Raw genomic sequence first — 20,967 nt, 5'->3', positions numbered from 1 at the left:
TTCAGTTTGTAAGAGCTGATAACTTTCAAGCCCTGCCACAGCTGTTGAGCATCCTTCATTGATTAAAGTTCAGTCTGGAATTGCCACCTTGCCCATGATGTGGCTTTCCGGACATCATACCTAATCTCTTGTAACTATCTTTGTCGGCCAGAATTGAATGCCTCTGATCTGGCCCTCAGCACATTGTGGATCTCATGGTTTATCCAGGGCTTCTGGTTGGGGAAGACAATCATTTTGCGGGGGGGGGGGGGGCACTGTTTCTTGTAAAGTCTGTAACATCTGTGGATTCATTCAGATTTTGATGAGTCCTTGAACGTGGCCCAGTCCACCAACTTGAAGCAATTCCGTAGTTACACCTCTGTCTTCTGTGACCACCTCTTTGTTGTCCAAATCTCTGTAGCTTCTGACTGTATGTTGGTATGATTTCCAGCATCTGCTGAATCTCTTATTCCACAAGTCTCAACCAATTGAGATTGATAGCAGATTCTGGTGGATGTCGGAAGTCTGATTCAGGTTTAATTTGGAGGAATTGTGGTCAAGATGTCAGGGAAGTAGAGATTGAGATCATAACAACTTTCTGACTTAAAGGGGACTATGGAAAATTGACCTGTTAGACTTGGAAGATGAGATGGCTTAGGGCCGGCTTTAATTAACAATTTAATTTTTTGTTTCTAAAATGCATTTATTTATGTATGGTGAGGACAGGGGGAAATAAAGTGAGCTGGTACCTGTGGAGTTTTATTTTTAAAATACTCCGTGCAGCAAATGCAAGTAAAACGATAACTGTTAATGAAGAGTTTATCTAGTTAAGGCTTTGTTAATTCGGGTTTATAGCCGTATAAATTTTACATTTGAGAGACAGAATTATTTAAATTAGTGCTGTAACAAGATGAAATGAATAGGGAGATTAGAGACAGAACATGGCCTACCTAGTAATACGTTTAATTTTCTAAACTGAGAAGCATTGTTAGTTTATTAGTAAATTGAATTTCCGCATCAACTGCTAAGGTAAAATACTGCTGCGGAAACTAAGAAAATAGTGTGTTTTGACAAGTTAATTTTCATCAGACAGAATTTATTCCTGGTAAAGGAATAACGGAGAGACAAGAAACTGCTGTAGATTTCTCCATCTCTGAGCCGTGATTCCATTTTTTAGGGAAAACTGTAGAATTGAGGAATGAGATTCTTCATCCAAGTAAAAAGTATATTGAATCATGCGTAAAATATAAATGGACCTTAATTTATTTAGATGCTAAATGAATGAATTTTGCTGGTCCCAAGTTGCAAAACTATCTTAAAGTGCTTGTATGTTAAGATTTTGTTACTTAAAGCCAAATTTGATAAATGTCATTACATTATCTTTTGCTCTACACTTAAATGTCATCAGAGGTTTGTTTGGAGAATTTTAATCTACTTTTCCTTTTTGTAGTCTTCAAAATAGAGTTAGTGGAAATAATTGATTATACACCTAAATGTTACTGTTTCTAGACTGTCTTAACTAAGGCCTTTTGGCCAATGGAATAGATTGTTTTAGAACTTAGAAAGTGTATGAAGATGTAAAAATGGAAGTATTTGAGGGGTGGGGAGAAGACTTCCAGACACAGGGAACAAGCTGTCAGAATGTTTTGCCACTGTGAATGAAAATGTTTCCTTAACGTATAGATTTGGAATGGCATTGGAAAAATATGTATAGAGTTAGAGGCTTTCAGTAGGGTGTTGCATGCACCTGGTTGCATGTAGCTTTTAGAATACAAAGGTTGTGAAATTTGAAGCTTAATTATGAACCATGTAGGATGCATTGCCTCATTATTTTTGTTCTGAAGAGGTAGAGGGTTGTCAGGAACGAATATAGTATTATAGATTACATCATGGAGTTTCTGGCAAGAAGTCTATACAATAAACTGATTATAAGCTTCAAAATAGTTGCAGAAAGCCTTGACACTCATGAGAGATAGTAGAGAGTTAAAGACAGATAATGGTGGTAGACCCTTGAGTACATGATGAGAAACTGTCGTAAAAATCATGGGTGACACTAGCTAACCCAGAAGGCTCTGGATCAAGGTGGGTTGTCTTTTGTGTCAAGCAGAAATAAGGTAAGACTCTTCCAGTCTGTATAAAGACAGTGAGTAGTGGGATGAGTACATTGTAGTGGGCTGCACTAACCCAATTTCATTCACTGATGAATGGGCAAGGCAGCTGGAACTCAATTCTGGCAAAATTCAAAGATGAAAGATTTGTCATCATGGAGGATGTGGTGGATGAATAAAACTGTTGTAATGAAGGGAGGAGACACATCACTGGAAAACATTAAATGTTTGGCATGTTCTTGCCTTTTGATTGAAAGGAAAAAGAAAACGCCCTTCACTTCTGTCATTTCCTACAGTAAAGGTCACTGGCTGCGTCATGCAAAAGGACGGAGTCCAATTGCTGTAACGATGGTAAAAGTCTATGAATTCCGGGTCAAAAACAAATTGTATCTTTGTTGACCCATCTTTGGCTCTTTTGACTTGAGAGCAATAACAATACAAATAAGTAGAGTTAACTAACCTTGGAATTACAAGAACAGTAACAGAACCAATAAGCAGAGCTAACATGTCTTAAGACTAATGTCAAAACATTGGACATTATAGTAAGGTAAATCCAATTTTGTACACAATTATGTTTACACAACTGAGAGTGCTTAATTTTATGTTTGCTTTTTGGAGGTTCTTAAATAATACACAAGCAAAGCATAATAGAGCAGTGTATCGTAGTTGTAAGTTTCTATTTATATTGCAGGTTGACTTGAACAAAATTAAAAGTGCTACTCCAAAACTTTGAGAGAAATTATTTAAAATGGAAGTTATAAATGTTAACCACATTTAGATGAATCCAACTGCATCGTACAAAGATAAACAATAGGACTAACTAGCACAGAAGCCCATTAATGACTAGAGACCCTGGGTGGCTACCTACTAGCAAACTAGGAATGATCGTCAATTATGTCCTTTTGCAATAGAAATAATGGCAATTGCCGTAAGACCAACAAGTATGCATTTTTGATGTAGATTTTGCAATGTCTTTTGGAATTAAATTGTTCCAGACAGATTTTGGGGTACAACTTACTCATAAAATTTTGAAATTAAAAATATCTGAAAGATTAGCTTGTCCTAAACTTCTTGAGAGCCTGCCCGTTTTAATTCCTGGCAGTTTCAATTCCAGATTAAAGTGCACAGATTCTCAGGATGTTCAGCCTTGATGATTTAACTGAATGGTCAGTGAATGTTTCAGATGGTCATTCTGAACCACTGTTTTATCTCATGAAGAAGAATGTACGTGGTCACAGGATCAAAACAGAAACCAAAGTAGTTCATTACTGCATTGCTGTGAAATAACCTCAGTGACGCTGTACCTGCAGGGTAGTCTGAAGTCAAAAATAGAAAAGAGACATTGGTTAAATCCATCTGAAGGTGAATGAAGACAATTTTAAAGCAATGGCTTTTTGTCAACGAAAAGGAAATTTGGAATGTGGAATGCCATGGTCAATTGTGGGATTTGAGCAGTGTTTTCAATATTAAGGAATTGGGAGTTTTAAGTAAAACCTGCGTATGGGTGTTGGAACATATTGAGCTAAATGAACAAGATTTGTGAGCTTTTTATTGAAATTAACCATATAACAATTACAGCATGGAAACAGGCCATCTTGGCCCTTCTAGTCCATGCCGACGCTTACACTCACCTAGTCCCACTGGCCCGCACTCAGCCCATAGTCCTCCATTCCTTTCCTATCTGTATACCTATCCAATTTTACTTTAAATGACAATACCAAACCTGCCTCAACCACTTCTACACAGCTACCACTCTCTGAGTAAAGAAATTCCCCCTTGTGTTACCCTTAAACTTTTGCCCCCACCTCTCAAATCATGTCCTCTTGTTTGAATCTCCCCTACTCTCAATGGAAAAAGCCTATCCACGTCAACTCAATCTATCCCCTTCATTATTTTAAATACCTCTATCGTCCCCCCTCAACCTTCTACGCTCCAAAGAATAAAGACCTAACTTGTTCAACCTTTCCCTGTAACTTAGGTGCTGAAACCCAGGTAACATTCTAGTAAATCTCCTCTGTACTCTCTCTATTTTGTTGATATCTTTCCTATCATTTGGTGACCAGAACTATACACAATACTCCAAATTCAGCCTTAACAATGCCTTGTACAATTTTAACATTACATCCCAACTCCTATACTCAATGCTCTGATTTATAAAGGCCAGCATACCAAAAGCTTTCTTCAGCACCCTATCCACATGAGATTCCACCTTCAGGGAACTATGCACCATTATTCCTAGATCACTCTGTTCTACTGCATTCTTCAATGCCCTACCATTTACGATGTATGTCCTATTTGGATTATTCCTACCAAAATGTAGCACCTCACACTTATCAGCATTAAACTCCATCTGCCATCGTTCAGCCCACTCTTCGAACTGGCCTAAATCTCTCTGCAAGCTTTGAAAACCTACTTCATTATCCACAACGCCTCCTACCTTAGTATCATCTGCATACTTACTAATCCAATTTACCACCCTATCATCCAGATCATTAATGTATATGACAAACAATATTGGACCCAATACAGATCCCTGAGGCACACCACTAGTCACCGGCCTCCAACCTGACAAACAGTTATCCACCACTACTCTCTGGCATCTCCCATCTAGCCACTGTTGAATCCATTTTACTACTTCAATATTAACACCTAACGATTGAACCTTCCTAACTAACCTTCTGTGTGGAACCTTGTCAAAGGCCTTACTGAAGTCCATATAAACAACATCCGCTGCTTTACCCTCATCAACTTTCCTCATAACCTCTTCAAAAAATTCAGTAAGAGTTGTCAAACATGACCTTCCATGCACAAATCCATGCTGACTATTCCTAATCAGACCGTGTCTATCCAGATAATTATATATACCATCTCTAAGAATATTTTCCATTAATTTACCCACCACTGACGTCGCCACTGAAATTGGCTAATATGAGGGAAATTAGTATCAAAACAACAGTACCTCATTTTGTTACAATACTATATAACTGAGTATGGTTGCCGTTAGTACTAATTTGCATCAATAGAGGGTACAAATTGAAAGTGACCTTTTTAGCAGATTTGTGTCCTGATGCAAGGTTTTGGCCCAAAGCATCAACTGTTCATTTCATTCCATAGATGCTGCCTGACCTGCTGAGTTTGCACCAGGTTTGTGAGTAGTTGTGGGAAGTCTGAAAACCAAGCTACTGTTGAAAGATGGTGTATATTCGCTTTTAGGTATTTGAACAGCCTGGATATTTAGTGCCTAATTTGATTTATAATATTTGTAAGGTTGGTAAATTGAAGAAGCTGTTTAATACAATAGAGGTCTTAATTGTGTTCTGGTTATACTAATGATTTCTTGCTTTTCAGGTGCAGTACAGTGACTGCATGGAGCATGGAGTTCCCTTTGAACTGTGAGTTGATATTTAGCATTTTTATATATGTTGCAATAAAAATTAAATCTATTGAACAATTCAATTTTGTGTTAACCATGCCAATCCTTAGCATAAACAACATCTAATATTAAAGATTAGCTTTATTTGTTACGTGCACATTGAAACTTACTGTGAAATGCATTATTTGCATCAACGACCAACACAGTCCTGAGAATGTGCTGGCGACAGCCCACAAGTGTCATCGTGCTTCTCGTGCCAACGTAGCCTGTCCACAACTTACTAACCTGAACCTATGTGTCTTTGGAATGTGGGAGGGAACAGGAGCACCTGGAGGAAACCCACATGGTCACGAGGAGAACATACAAAATCCTTAAAGACAGCAGTGTGAATTGAATCACGATCACTGGCACTGTAGACCATGCTGTCCTCCTGGAAAAGTCCTGATGTTTTCTGCTTCTCTCCTTCTCGAAAACCTGTGATTGTTTCTTGCACTACACATGCAAAAAATAATTGGTCCCAACTGGGGCAACCAGGATATTGCAGGGCTGGGGATTTGTTGGGAGCATCGTGTGGAGGAAAGTGAGAATTTTTGCTTGTTTTGTTAACTGCTGATAAACATAGGTGTACATTAATTTTAAGTATAGAACCACTGGGCGAAACTGGGGCACCTCTCCAAATGCTGGATCAGCCTGCTTAACACTCTTGAGTGATTTGGTTGAGGTGTAGGGAATGTAATGTGGCTTCAGTAACCATGCAAAGGTGATAGTTAAAGGAACAGGAAATTGCACGAATGGTCGCTTTTTAAATGATAAGTAAACACCCATGTCCTTATACATTGAAATTACAGTGGCATGCAAAAGTTTGGGCACCCCTGGTCAAAATTTCTGTTATTGTGAATAGCTAAGCGAGTAAAAGATGACCTGATTTCCAAAGGCCATAAAGGTAAAGTTGACAAATTTCTTTAATATTTTAAGCAAGATTACTTTTTAATTTCTATCTTTTATAGTTTCAAAATAACAAAAAACGGAAAATGGTCCAAAGCAAAAGTTTGGGCACCCTGCATGATCAATACTTAGTAACGCCCCCTTTGGCAAGTATCACAGCTTATAAACGTTTTCTGTAGCCAGCTAAGAGTCTTTCAATTCTTGTCCCATCCTTCCTTGCAAAAGACTTCTAATTCTGTGAGATTCTTGGGCTGTCTTGCATGCACTGCTCTTTTGAGGTCAGTCCACAGATTGTCGATGATGTTTAGGTCAGGGGACTGTGAGGGCCATGGCAAAACCTTCAGCTTGCACCTCTTGAGGTAGCCCATTGTGGATTTTGAGGTGTATTTAGGATCATTATCCTGTTGTAGAAGCCATCCTCTTTTCATCTTCAGCTTTTTTTTTTACAGATGGTGTGAAGTTTGCTTTCAAAATTTGCTGGTATTTAATTGAATTCTTTCTTCCCTCTACCAGTGAAATGTTCCTGTGCCACTGGCTGTAACACAAGCCCAAAGCATGATTGATCCACTCTCGTGCTTAACAGTTGGCGAGGTGTTCTCTTCATGAAATTCTGCATCATTTTTTCTCCAAACATACCTTTGCTCATTGCAGCCAAAAAGTTGTATTTTAACTTCATCAGTCCATAGGACTTGTTTCCAAAATGCATCAGGCTTGTTTAGATGTTCCTTTGCAAACTTCTGATGCTGAATTTTGTGTTGAGGACACAGGAATGATTTTCTTCTGATGACTCTTCCATTAAGGTCATATTTGTGCAGGTGTCACTGCAGAGTTGAACAGTGCACCACCACTCCAGAGTCTGCTAACTCTTCCTGAAGGTCTTTTGCAGTCATACGGGGGTTTTGATTTGCCTTTCTAGCAATCCTACGAGCAGTTCTCTCGGAAAGTTTTCTTGGTCTTCCAGACCTCCACTTGACCTCCACCATTCCAGTTAACTGCCATTTCTTAATTACATTATGAACTGAGGAAACGGCTACCTGAAAACGCTTTGCTATCTCCTTATAGCCTTCTCCTGCTTTGTGGGCATCATTCATTTTAATTTTCAGAGTCCTAGGCAGTTGCTTAGAGGAGCCCATGGCTGCTGATTGTTGGGGCAAGGTTTGAGGAGTCAGGGTATTTATAAAGCTTTGAAATTTGCATCACCTGGCCTTTCCTAATGATGACTGTGAACAAGCCATAGCCCGAACAAGCTAGTTAAGGTCTGAGACCTTGGTAAAAGTTATCTGAGAGCTCAAATCTCTTGGGGTGTCCAAACTTTTGCATGGTGCTCCTTTCCTTTTTTTTAACTCTAAAATTGTACAAAACAAAAATAATACACTAATCTTGCTTAAAATGTTGGAAAGAATGTTTTCATCTTTAACTTTGACTTTTGGAGATTAGTTCATCTTTTACTCACTTGACTAGATAGATAGATAGATACTTTATTCATCCCCATGGGGAAATTCAACTTTTTTCCAATGTCCCATACACTTGTTGTAGCAAAACTAATTACATACAATACTTAACTCAGTAAAAAATATGATATGCATCTAAATCACTATCTCAAAAAGCATTAATAATAGCTTTTAAAAAGTTCTTAAGTCCTGGCGGTAGAATTGTAAAGCCTAATGGCATTGGGGAGTATTGACCTCTTCATCCTGTCTGAGGAGCATTGCATCGATAGTAATCTGTCGCTGAAACTGCTTCTCTGTCTCTGGATGGTGCTATGTAGAGGATGTTCAGAGTTATCCATAATTGACCGTAGCCTACTCAGCGCCCTTCGCTCAGCTACCGATGTTAAACTCTCCAGTACTTTGCCCACGACAGAGCCCGCCTTCCTTACCAGCTTATTAAGACGTGAGGCGTCCCTCTTCTTAATGCTTCCTCCCCAACACGCCACCACAAAGAAGAGGGCGCTCTCCACAACTGACCTATAGAACATCTTCAGCATCTCACTACAGACATTGAATGACGCCAACCTTCTAAGGAAGTACAGTCGACTCTGTGCCTTCCTGCACAAGGCATCTGTGTTGGCAGTCCAGTCTAGCTTCTCGTCTAACTGTACTCCCAGATACTTGTAGGTCTTAACCTGCTCCACACATTCTCCATTAATGATCACTGGCTCCATATGAGGCCTAGATCTCCTAAAGTCCACCACCATCTCCTTGGTCTTGGTGATATTGAGACGCAGGTAGTTTGAGTTGCACCATATCACAAAGTCCTGTATCAGTTTCCTATACTCCTCCTCCTGTCCATTCCTGACACACCCCACTATGGCCGTGTCATCAGCGAACTTCTGCACATGGCAGGACTCCGAGTTATATTGGAAGTCTGATGTGTACAGGGTGAACAGGACCGGAGAGAGTACGGTTCCCTGCGGCGCTCCTGTGCTGCTGACCACCGTGTCAGACCTACAGTCTCCCATCCGCACATACTGAGGTCTATCTGTCAAGTAGTCCACTATCCAATCCACCATGTGAGAGTCTACTCCCATCTCCGTTAGTTTGTGCCTTAAGATCTTGGGCTGGATGGTGTTAAAGGCACTAGAGAAGTCAAGGAATGTAATCCTCACAGCACAACTGACCCCATCTAGGTGAGAGAGTGATTTGTGCAGCAAATACGTAATAGCATCCTCCACTCCCATCTTCTCCTTATACGCAAACTGAAGAGGATCCTGGGCGTGCCTGGTTTGTGGCCTCAGATTCTGTATTATCAGCCGCTCCATGGTCTTCATCACGTGCGACGTCAAGGCAACAGGTCTGAAGTCATTCAACTCCTTTGGTTGTGGTTTCTTCGGTACCGGGACAATACAGGATGTTTTCCACTGTCTGGGTACTCTTCTCTGCTTCAGGCTCATGTTGAAGATGCGCTGTAGTGGTTCTCCCAGCTCAGTCGCACAGGCCCTCAGTAATCGTGACTATTCACAGTAACTGAAATTTTGACCAGGGGTGCCCAAACTTTTGCATGCCACTGTATTTCTTTCTCCTTATTTTTTCCAAGGTTTTGCATATGCTTAATTTCTTTAAATTATTTTAAAGGATGTGATTATACTAGCTTCTTCCGTGGACTTTGAAGTATATTTTAATTTGCTTTTCAGAGATATGGAACACTGTGAAAAATTTGAAATCTCTGAAAACAATGTGAATAGAGGTCCAGAAAAAATCCGACCGGAATGCTTTGAGCTATTGCGGGTGCTAGGCAAAGGTGGTTACGGGAAGGTAAGACTTTTCTAAATTTATTTTTCCTTGCCCACATCTACTGAGATGGAGAATATAACATGGTTGTTATAACATGGCATTAGTTATGATTGAATTATTTTTCCCTTGTTACTTTTGGTAGGCAATACTAACTAATTCTGTTTTTCAGATTCAAAGTTCAAAGTACAATTATTATCAAAGTATGTATTCAATATACAACCTTGAGATTAATCTCCTTACAGGCAGCCACAAAACAAAGAAAGCCAATAGAACCCATTAAAGCAATAAAAATAAGCAAATAACTTTCAAAACTGAAGTTCACGAAAGTGAGTCCACGGCCACAAAGCCAATCATCACTGCAGCCACTTCAAGAGCCCATTCTTTGCAGACCACAGCCTTGGTTCAGCACAGAGATGAGTAAACCTCACTGAGCAATGAGCTGAATGTTGGCCTGTCCCCTGTCTCCAGTCCCAAAACCCTGACCTTTTCGTTCTGGCCTGGTGCTTAAATCAGCTAAATAACAGGCTATTCCTTGCTGTTGGACCTGGGCCTTGCCACTTTGTTATGTTTCAATTGTTATAAAAGTTAATATTGAGTTCTCAAACTTCCGGTAGTGCCCCACCCACCCCCTTCACCATTCTCCATTCTCTTTTCCCTCTCACTTTATTTCCTTACCTGTCTATCACCTCCCTTTGGTGCTCCTCCCCCTTTTCTTTCTTCCATGGCCTTCTGTCCTTTCCTATCAGAAACCCCCTGTCCCCACTTCCCTGTTTCACCTATAACCTTGTGTTTCTTCCTTCCTTCCCCCACTTTCTAACTCTGACTCATCTTTTTTCTTCGGTCTTGATGAAGGGTCTCGACCTGAAATGTTGACTATACGCTTTTCCATTGATGCTGCCCGAACTGCAGAGTTCCTCTAGCATTTTGTATGTGTTGCTTGGATTTCCAGCATCTACAGATAATTTTTCTGGTTTTCTGATTAAAAAAATTTTTATTCAGCTCATCACTCCTTATCCCTTTTATCTATATTTTTTGCTCGTACATGACTGGGTCAATATTAACCAGAAAACTAGTATCGACAAGTGTTCAGATATGGAGCCAAGAGTGTTTTTCCTATTCATTCAAGGGATATGAACATTTAATTGCCCATCCCTACTTTTCTTTGTGAAGGTGGTGGTGAGCTGCTTTGAACTCTGTTGTCCTTGATATTGGTATACTGACAATGCTACAATGGAGAGAGTTGCATCCAGTGATAGTGAAGGGGCGGCAGTATATTTCCAAGGCAGGATGATGTGTGCTTGGAGAACAACCTCCAGGCAGTGGTGTTCCCATGATTTTGCTGCCCTTGTCCATCTAGCTGTATGGGATTGGAAGGTGCTGTCTGAGAAATCTTGGCGCGTTGTCTCAATGCATCCTGTAGATAGTACAGACTGCTACTACTGTGACAATGGAGTGAGTGGATGACCTGCCTGTCAAGTGGACTGCTGTGCCTTGTACGGTGTGGAGTTACGTGAGTACTGAAGCTGCATTCACCAGGGCAAGTGAAGGGTGTTCCATCACATTCCTGACTTGAGCCCTTTAGATTGTGTACAGGCTTTATATAAGTTAATTGCTGCAGGATTCCTAGCTTCTGACCTGCTCTTGTAGCCAGATTTTGTATTTGGCTACTCCAGTTCTGTTTCTGGTCAATGGTGACCACAGCATATTGATAATGGAGAATTCAGTGGTAATGTCGGAGTGGTTTGATAAATTCTGCAATACCAAAGGCTGAAAACATCTTTTCTTTGTGTGCTTAAGGTATGCGAGAGTGCTCTTTATTGAGATTTGCCTGTTGAGCTCATTTGAAATGGTGGAGAAGATTTTCAGTTGGATAGAGGAGGAAGTGACACTTGCACTCCTTTGTTGATTTTCGTGAGATTTAGATATCCCAAATTGCTAGCCGGTGGTGTAGTGGCATCAGCACTGGACTGCGAGGCGAATGGTCCCGAGTTTGAATCTGGCTGGCTCCCTGCACACTTTTCATCTGTGCTGGTTTGAACTAGCAACTCAGCCTTGTAAAAAAAAAACAGTCAATTGCTATAGAAATGGCAAAAAAAATGCTATCTGATGTGCCACAAGGCATGAAAAAGAACAATAATAGATGCCCCAAAATACTTCCCACTCAAGTAAGTACTTTGAAATCATTAATGTTAGAGATTTTGGAATGTCCTCAAATTAGTAAAATTCTAATAATAAGATCATTTGATGAAGATGATAATTAATGGACTCTAACCAGGAAACTTGAAACTTCACAACTCTTCAAAGTAGTGGCGCCTGGCTCTCTAACAGTTAAGCAGGTTGTTAATACTGTGTTGACGTCAACTTCCACCCCATTAGTCTTCACATTTAATAGATCATTCTCTAATTTCTTTCACCTTCAACGTGTATTTTTCCCAAGGAGACTTTGTAAAAGAGGATGGAGATACAGAGCCTTGGGTCCCACACCACCAGATTCAGGAACAGTTATTACCCTTCAAATATCAGGTTCCTAAATCAGTGTGGATAATTTCACTCGCCTCAATGCTGGACTGATACAACAACCTATAGAGTCACTTTCAAGGACTTTAAAGCTCATATTCACAATAGTTATTTATCATGATCTTGTCTGTTAGTTTATTTATTTATTGAGATACACCACGGAATAGGCCCCTCCTGCCCTTCGAGTCACACTGCCCAGCAATACCCCGATTTAATCTGAACCGAATCATGGGGTTTATGTCTAACTGGCCCAGAAGATTGAAAAAAATGGAACAAATGACATCCTTGTGTTTTTGTGCTGAATGTAGATTTCCTTCCCCATAAAAAGGCCTCGAATGCTCCTTCCATATGTACTGCTTCCAGCTCAGCATGCCGTATTCAGTGCTCACCGCACTAGTGGAACTAAACAGATTGAGTAAAGGTTTTACAGAGCATGTGTCTACAACATGCAAAGGTGACCCTGAGTTTGTAGTTAGTTCTCACTTTTTTGGCCTGTTCACTGTTCCAGTGCAGCCCAGTGTAAACTTGCTGAGCTGCATTCCATCTCTCAACTTGTAGCCCTCAGCACTCGATGTTGAAATCAACAATTTCAGATAACCAGCCTTTCTGTTTGGTATCAGATCTCTCTGGCACTGATGAACGGTCATTAACTTTAACCCTATTTTTTTCTTCTCGCAGATGCCACCTGATCTTGAATATTGCATGCATTTTCTGTTATTATTTCGGATTTCCAACATGTGCGGTGTTTCTTTTAATCTTGCAGATCCTGTCTTTTAAGACCATAAGACATGAGAACAGAGTTAGGCTATTCGGCCTTTCAAGTCTGCTCTGCATTTTCATTCCTTTTCTATTTACATCTCCAGGCGGATCATCTGTGAACAACAAACTTCCACCATCCTCTGAGCGGGTGACATCACTAGAATTTGTAACATTTAGCTTGGTCAACACCCTATTACAGGCATTCTTTTCCCCTTTGGAATTTAAAACATCTGATTTTATGACTCTTATCTATCTCAATTAAATGTCACTGACCTGAGCCAGTAATTACTTCTCTTTCCAGCGTAGTTTTTTAATGTTTAATGTTTTAATTGATAACGATATTGGCGGGCTGTGTGAATTATTCCCTAAGAGGATTCAACTTTCAAGCTGAACTCATTCACTTCTCCTGAATATTTTTTAATGGATGTTTTATTAGTGGATGCAATGAGAAACCCAACAGGCACGGCATTAATCAGGTATACAAATGGTAAATATTCCTAGAAATCTGGGGCAAGTCATTTAAATAATCACGCAACATCCGATGTATGCCTACAATGAATTCTTTAAAGCAAGCTGTGTGCCTTGAGTCCTTCTGTTTCCCTGCTTTTGCTCTGTTATTACGGTTATTGTCAACATGTGGGGTATGTGAAGTGTTGATTCTTACCAGCTAATCTCTGCTGTCCTTGGACCGCACCTGGTGTCTGTTTAAAAAGAACTAATAATTAGCAGGGATCTGGGACCAACCAAGTAACTTCTCTTATGTGGCAAAGGAAGATGTTAATTGGGAGTTACGAATGTTATGGCTGGAAGTGATATCTCGGTTCACTGCCAAATTAGTCTAAATTAATTAATGCAATGTTTGGGTACTGCAGCCAGAAAAAAATAAATGCATCTGAGCTCTTGTTTGCAGTGAAGGTTAATGAGATGTACAAGATAAATTAGTGGGACAGTTGAAAAATATTCTGTAGCAGCACAGCCATGGACATTACCCAGGTTTTCATATAAAAGGAAAGTTAATACAGCTAAATGTTTTCAACAGAAATCTCAACAAATTGTGAAGCACATTGTGAATATCTATGGACATTGAGCAGTTGGGGAAATAGGCTTATTATAGGAAGAAGAGAGCACAGTAGATCTCTTGAATCTTGAAACTTGAGTACTAGAGTGAATACTTTTCCTTCCAAACGAGTTATTTGCTTCTGGGTAACCATGCACTCGTGGGACATGGAAAGATAACAGGGAATGAAGTGGCAGGAGCATGAAAATACCTTTTCAATCGGAAACAGCAAAGCATGCCTGAAGTTTATTAATAAGGGGTAAGAAAGTGAGGAGTTAAATGAATGAAGATTATTAATGAAAAGGATCAGGTGAATAAAGGGCTGTCAGATCCTCTGGATTTGATGGTTTTCTATTTTATGGTTACAAGTTGCAGCAGTGATAATGGAAGAGAAAAGCAATGTTATTTAATTGACATGAAGTCATTGACTGTCAGTGTTTGGAGAAACCTGATGTCCTTGTACAAGTATGAAGTTACTTGATTCACCCACAATAATTTGTGATGGTGTATGTTTTGATGTACATGTGATGAATGGATTTGAATCTTGACTCTTAAGTCTTGAGGGAAATATTGGTGTTTATTGCAAGCAATTTGGACCACAAGAATAAATAAGTATTGTTGCAATAATGCAAGGCCACCTTGTAAATTTTTGATTTTTCATTTAAAGAAGCTTACACTAAGATGTAGTGCAGCAAGGGCTTGTTTTCTTGATTTTTCATGTCCTATGAGAAAAGATTGAATAGAGTGTACTGGTTTGGAAGAATGAAGTGATTTGACCGAATAGATACACTAAAATGATTTCCCCTCCTGAGGTTGTCTAGAAGTAGCAGCTGAAATCTCTGGATGAGGAGTTAAGATAAGAGATACCTGAATCTATGGCAGTTCGTTTCCAAAGCTGCAGGAATGCAGAAGAATTGAGAGTTATGGGGATTGGAAAGCAAAATAGACATAAGGGCAACGACTGACTGACCATGATGTTGTTGACTGGGAGATGAGATTTGACAGGTCATCTGGTTTTCTTTTGTTTCCTTCATTTTCAATGTGGGCTTTTCATTTGGTTCATTGTTTCAAAGGCTGCTTGCACTTTGTGGTGATCATGGGCAGAATGGGCAAGATTCTTGTCAACTGTTCAGGTGCTACCATTTTCTTACTGTTGTACATTGTACATACCAAATATTTTTCAACACAGATCACCAAATGGTGAAAGGACCATGAGTCCTGATGTTTTCTTAGACGCATTGAGCAGTACACATCCTGTTGAATTCTGCACACACAGCCTTTCCAATCAACTGGAACAACAATTCCATATTGAGTCAATATTCTGTTTATTTAAACTCATCATCAAGCAGTGTTGACTTTTTAACAGATGAAAGGCTGTTCAAAGAGGAAATTTGACTTGTGCACATCCTTTCACAGTGCCTTTTGGCAAATAGGGAGCATTTGGGCATAAATCTTGAGTGCCAGAGGAGTGTGCAAAGACATATCTATCTTTTTGCACTATTTATTTAAATAAATATAAATAAATATATATTTACAATTATATAATTTTTTCATTGTTTATAGAGTTTGGTCTTGCACTCTATTGCTGCCACAAAACAGCAGATTTCATGACAATGTCAGTGATAATAAACCTGATTCTGATTTAAGGAGTTCAGTTTTGTGCCTCTTCAGTTCTCTCAGCCATCAGCAAGTGATGGAAGGTGGCAATAACCTAACAGGAAGCAAGGACATAAGATATAGACATTTTTTAGCATTATACTCTTTACTAATTTCTTTAATGTCTAGAGATCTTATTTGTGCTTTGAAAGAACAGTATCTGAGTCTGCTTGGCAATTAGCTTGTAGATGTTTCATCATCAGTTGAGGTGACGTCCTCAGAGTACAGTTGTTGGTGTTTCTCCCTGAGAGTGCTTGCGTTTATATAGCCCCCTATGTGCTTGCCTCAGTCCTGATTGGCTACCCTGCAGTTGACCTTTGAATTCTATTGGCTCGCAATATGGGAACACAAACTCACGGTATGCAGATATGATCCACTGCCGCTGATCTTGGTACATGAAGATCAAGAAGGACACCTCTTTAACTGGGGCACTGCAGAGGTTCTGGTGCAGGTAAACACGAGGCAGGCATGAGAATTTTTAGAAGCGTGGTTCTGTTCTGATAACTCTGTAAACAAACATATCAAAATAGATGCCATCTACAAACCCCCAAGAGCTAAAGAAACATGAGCCAATAGAATTTAAAGGTCAACTGCAGGGGTGGCCAATCAGGACTGAGGCAAATGAACGAGGATCTATCTAAATGTGAACACTCCCAAAGAGAAACACTAATAACTGCGCCCTGAGGATGTCACATTGACTGGTCTGCAAAGTAATTGCCAAGCTTGGCAAACACTGCAACATCAAATGCCTCAATCACCACCATCCAAAATGTCTGAGTCTCTTTAGCAGATCTGTGGTAGAGGACCCTAAAGGATTATGCTCTAAAAAGTTTCCTCCAGCTATCAGTCTTTGGCACTTTCTGAAACTGCCACCTGAACTTAGACTCGTCAGCCATGGAAAGCATCCATCCTGCCAAGAATTTTAAGAATTTTGTATGTTTTGATGAGATCTTCCAACCTTTTCAACTCTAGAGAATGCAGTTGCAGTCTATTCGATCTCTTGTCATTTGACAAAGCTATCTAATGAATCTTTGGTGTGCTGCCTTTTCTGACAAATGTTTAGTATCCTTTCTTTGTGGCAAGGAGAGCAAAACATCAGGTCCCACAATGTCGTAGGCAAACTTGATAATGTAGCACTTGGCCCCTTCAACACAATCATTTTTATAGATTGTGAATCATTGTGGTGCTCCAGTAGTCTCAGTCTGCCAGTCAGGCAATGTGTTTATTCCCAAATTTTTCCCCCAATCTGATAGCCAACTCTAAATCCATGTCAACATTTTACTCCAGTTCTGTGTGTTTTTTTACTGGTTGATGAACCTCTGTGGGATCTTATTGATTTTTTTTTGGAGACAATTAAAAATATCCCTCATCCACTAATTCCTTGTCAATTCTGCTAGTTGCTAGTTACCTCAGTAAAGCACTAGCAGATTAATCAAACATTATTTAAATTTTACAAATTGTACTGATTTGGGTTTTATAAAACATTCTATTAAAAAATCATTTTAAATTCTATTATTTTCAAGGTGGTTCTGTTATTACATCCTTTGTTACAGAATTCAGTATTTTTCCTGCTGCTGAAGTCAAGCAAGTGGTTGATAACTTCCCTGTTTTGTTTTCTCTTTCTGTTTGTGATAGTAGAGTCACATTTGAAATTATAATTTCAAGGTGTTTTGTTGGAATTTCTTGATATTTGAATGACATAAATATACTTAAATCTTTTTCTCTCCATTGGTTAAGGTCTGAAATCAGGAACTGATCTTCCTTTGGAATTCTGTACTGGGTCAAATGTGATTCTTGAGAGTAAAATGAGAAACTTTTCTCTGGATTACAGGTTTTCCAAGTGAGGAAGGTATCAGGTGCATATACAGGAAAGATATTTGCCATGAAAGTGCTAAAGAAGGTAGTGTATACAATCTTTAAACTATTTTGTATCCTGAGCCCAGAGTCATTGTTCATTTTAATTACTCTATTATTTTTTTCACGTTTCTGTAAGTAATGTCTTGGAATTAATACCTGTCTCCAAACCAGAACTAATTTGTCACCTAACCATGAGTCCTTTTAATGATTTCAAATCGCCTTTTAAAATAACTGATATTCATGACTTGTCAGATTAACTCTGTACATTATATGTCAGTGCTGCCTGAGACAAATCTGTTATAAAGGTTAGCTAAAAATAATATTTCCAAAAATAGTTTGTGACGTCAATAAAAAAAATGTGCAGGAAGCTCTCTGAGCACTTTGTCAGGGCATTCGCCCTCATGTTAGTTGTCACTAAAGTTGCCCAGTGACAAAATTTGGGAGTTTGTTATGTATGAAAAACTGGCTTTGTAAGTTTAATGTCAGAAATTGGATCAGCATATTACCTAGATGGCAGCAGAAAATTATAACTGGACATGGGGTCCAGCGAGTGGCTCAAATTGTGGCAGATCAAGTTTCATCTTGGGCTGTATATAGATCCAGTATAGATCAAAGTATTTTCCAAGTGATGAGAAACTCAGAACTTTGCACATTCAGAGAGATTTGGAATATCATGTAAACCTATTCCAAGATTCAGTTTGTAAATTTTTCAAAGTATTGGTGTTATTTCATAAAACAAAAAAAGTTGCCATGTTCTGTTTTGGTTATCAATCAAGGTGTATTTGCCTTTTTACTAGATATAGCACCAAATTCATTGGAACAGTACCAGGGCTTTTGAGGATTTTGTTAGGAAGACTGATAGGGTTAAGCTTGATTTGCATTCCCTACGTTTAGTGGTTTGAGGGAGTCATTTGACAGTGAAGATCTTTACTGGGGAAATCCAAGAAGCACAAACAATCTCAAAGTTAGGGAATTCAAGAATGGAATCAGAAATACTCTTTACCTTTCACACCCAAAGACCTGAGAAATATTGTGCATTTTCATGGTTGAGTTGAGTGAGATTTTTATTAAATGCAGTTGTGGTACAGATTTGATTTTAAGAATTAGGTTTGGAGCTGATTTGCCTTCCACTTTGTTCCCTATGACAGCATCCTGGAGATGAAAAGTGCAATGTGGAAAACAGTCATTCTTATAAGTGAAAAGTACAGTCATCGTGTGTTTTCTTTCCAGCGGTTTTAAAGTTGCCTATGGGATGGACGCGAGGGTGACAAGGTAGAGATGCATCTCTACTAAGGGAGGTGTAAGGCGCTCCTCCCCTCCACTAGCCTGCAAGTCACCCTTGGGCAAGGTGTAGCACCTGCTTAGCTCCCAATCAGGGTTATGGGAAGCCATGGGAGCTGGTAGTGGATGGTCTTATGAGCAGCTGGTGCATTTCACAAGTCCTGGTTATGCGATCGCTGACTCCAGGCAGACAATCTCTGAAGAGTATTGATATGGCTGGGGTTACCCGTCTTGTAAAGACACTGCCCAGAAGAAAGCAAAGGCAAACCGCTACTGTAGAAAAACTTGCCAAGAACAGTCATGGTCATGAGACAATGTACGCCCACGCCACATAATGATATTGGTAGAATGGATTGAGGTCCCGTCGTTTCTGCCTATGTTTCAAGTAAGTAAGTATTCATTGTGGATTTGTGATTACATCTCCTCGCTGATGATCAATGTATTTGCACCTCAAGGATGCATGCTTAACCCACTTCTCTATTCTCACTACACTTATGGTTGTGTGGTGAGGGATAGCTCAAATGCTATTTATTTCAGCAAGATCAAGAAACTGATTGTGGACTTCAGGAAGAAGTTGGGCAAACATACACCAATCTTCATTGAGGGGTCAGTGGTGGAAAGGGTGAGCAGCTTCAAGTTCCTGGGCATCAGCATCTTAAGAGTATCTGTCTTGGGCCCACCATATTGATAAAATTATGAATTAGGCACCTCAGTGGCTATATTTCATTAGGAGTTTGAAAGGCTTCTGTACATCAAAGACTGGCAGACTTCTACAGAAGTACTGTGGGACAGCATTGTGACTGGTTACATCACTGTTTGGTTTTGAGGCTCCAGTGCACAGGATCAAAAGAGGCTTCAATAGATTGTAGATTCAGCCAGCTCCATTGCCAGCACAACTCTTCCCCCACTGTCGAGGACATCTTCAAAAGGCAGCTCCTCAAGAAATTATCATTAAAACGCTTGCCATCGTGGACATGTCCTCTTCTCGTTACTAGCACTAGGGTGAAGGTACAGGAACCTGAAGACTTGCACTCAATATTTTAGGAATAGCTTCCCCTCTGCCTTCAGATTTATGAATAGTCCATGAAACCACTAACAATACCTCACTACTCCTCTTTAGCACATATTTATTGTAACTTAGAAATTTGTTTCTTGCCACAAAACAACAAATTTCAAAACCAAGTGGTAATAAATCTAATACTGATTCTTGACCAAGAGCAGCAGACTATGGAGCTTATCTCTGCGAAACCATTGATGGTGTGTGCTGCCGTACAACAGTAGTGTGCAGGAGTCCTGGCCGATATGTTCTTATTCAACGTAGTTCACCCACTGCTCAACTTGGTATGCTAAGTAATGCTTTTGTGCTGCTGTTGGGAGAAGTCAAACAAGAGAGTTTCTGTTACACTTTAAAGCTAATACTCTTACCTGTATTGTGAATCTCTGCAAGCCACTGGGGAAGTCAAAGACCCAGTGTCTGAGTCCAAGTGCACGGAGGGTGGGGGGTGCTGAAGATGTCACGTCCTGGGGTGGAGGACTGTGTATATGTTGTGTGGGAGGGAGGAATGAATGCTGCTTGTTTTGTTGCTTGTTCTGCCACACATTGTGGGCATCCTATGCTGGGGCCAGAATGTGTGGCAACACTTGCGGACTGACCCCGGCTGCTACAGCTGTGGAAAGTGTGTCCAGGTTCAGCTTCTGAAGGAGCATGTTGCAGCATTGAAGAAAGAACTGGATGACCTCAGGTTTATCTGCGAAAATGAAAGTTTTCTGGACAGGACCTACAGTGAGGTCGTTACACCGAGGATACTGGAAGAGAGAAAGGGGGCGACGATGAGGAAGGAAAGGATGCTTGAAGTACAGGAGACCCCAGGGGATGTACCTCTCGTAAACAGGTTCACCCTCTTGGAAGCTGTCAGGACAGAAGATACTGCCAGTCTGAGAGGCGGACAGGTCTGGGAGCTGAAAATTGGTGCAGAAGCAGAGCCGAGGAGTCAGACATCAGGGAGAGCCGTGGTAGTAGGGGACTCCATAGTAAGAGGTACGGAAAGGGGTTTCTATGGCAACAGGCGAGATTTAAGGATGGTGTGTTGCCTCCCTGGTGCTAGGATCCAGGACATCACGGACGGATTGCAGGGAATCCTCAAGGGTGAAGGTGAACATCTGGAAGTGGTAGTGCATGTCGGCACAAATGACATCGGGAAG

The 20,967-nt window shown here is 40.1% G+C and overlaps 1 protein-coding gene across 1 annotated transcript in view; it reads left to right on the top strand.

Moving 5' to 3' along the window:
• Positions 1-20,967, top strand: part of LOC140731592 (ribosomal protein S6 kinase beta-1-like) — a 98,463-nt gene that overhangs the window by 11,058 nt on the left and 66,438 nt on the right. The window contains exons 2-4 of the mRNA XM_073053135.1: positions 5,436-5,479; positions 9,539-9,659; positions 17,459-17,527. Coding sequence (XP_072909236.1) covers positions 5,436-5,479; positions 9,539-9,659; positions 17,459-17,527 — 234 coding nt within the window. The remainder of the gene's footprint in view (positions 1-5,435; positions 5,480-9,538; positions 9,660-17,458; positions 17,528-20,967) is intronic.

Source organism: Hemitrygon akajei, chromosome 8, assembly GCF_048418815.1.
Source record: "Hemitrygon akajei chromosome 8, sHemAka1.3, whole genome shotgun sequence".
In the NCBI taxonomy this organism is placed as follows: domain Eukaryota; kingdom Metazoa; phylum Chordata; class Chondrichthyes; order Myliobatiformes; family Dasyatidae; genus Hemitrygon; species Hemitrygon akajei.
Note: the sequence above shows the minus strand (reverse complement) of the source record. Positions and strands in the feature narration are given on the sequence as shown.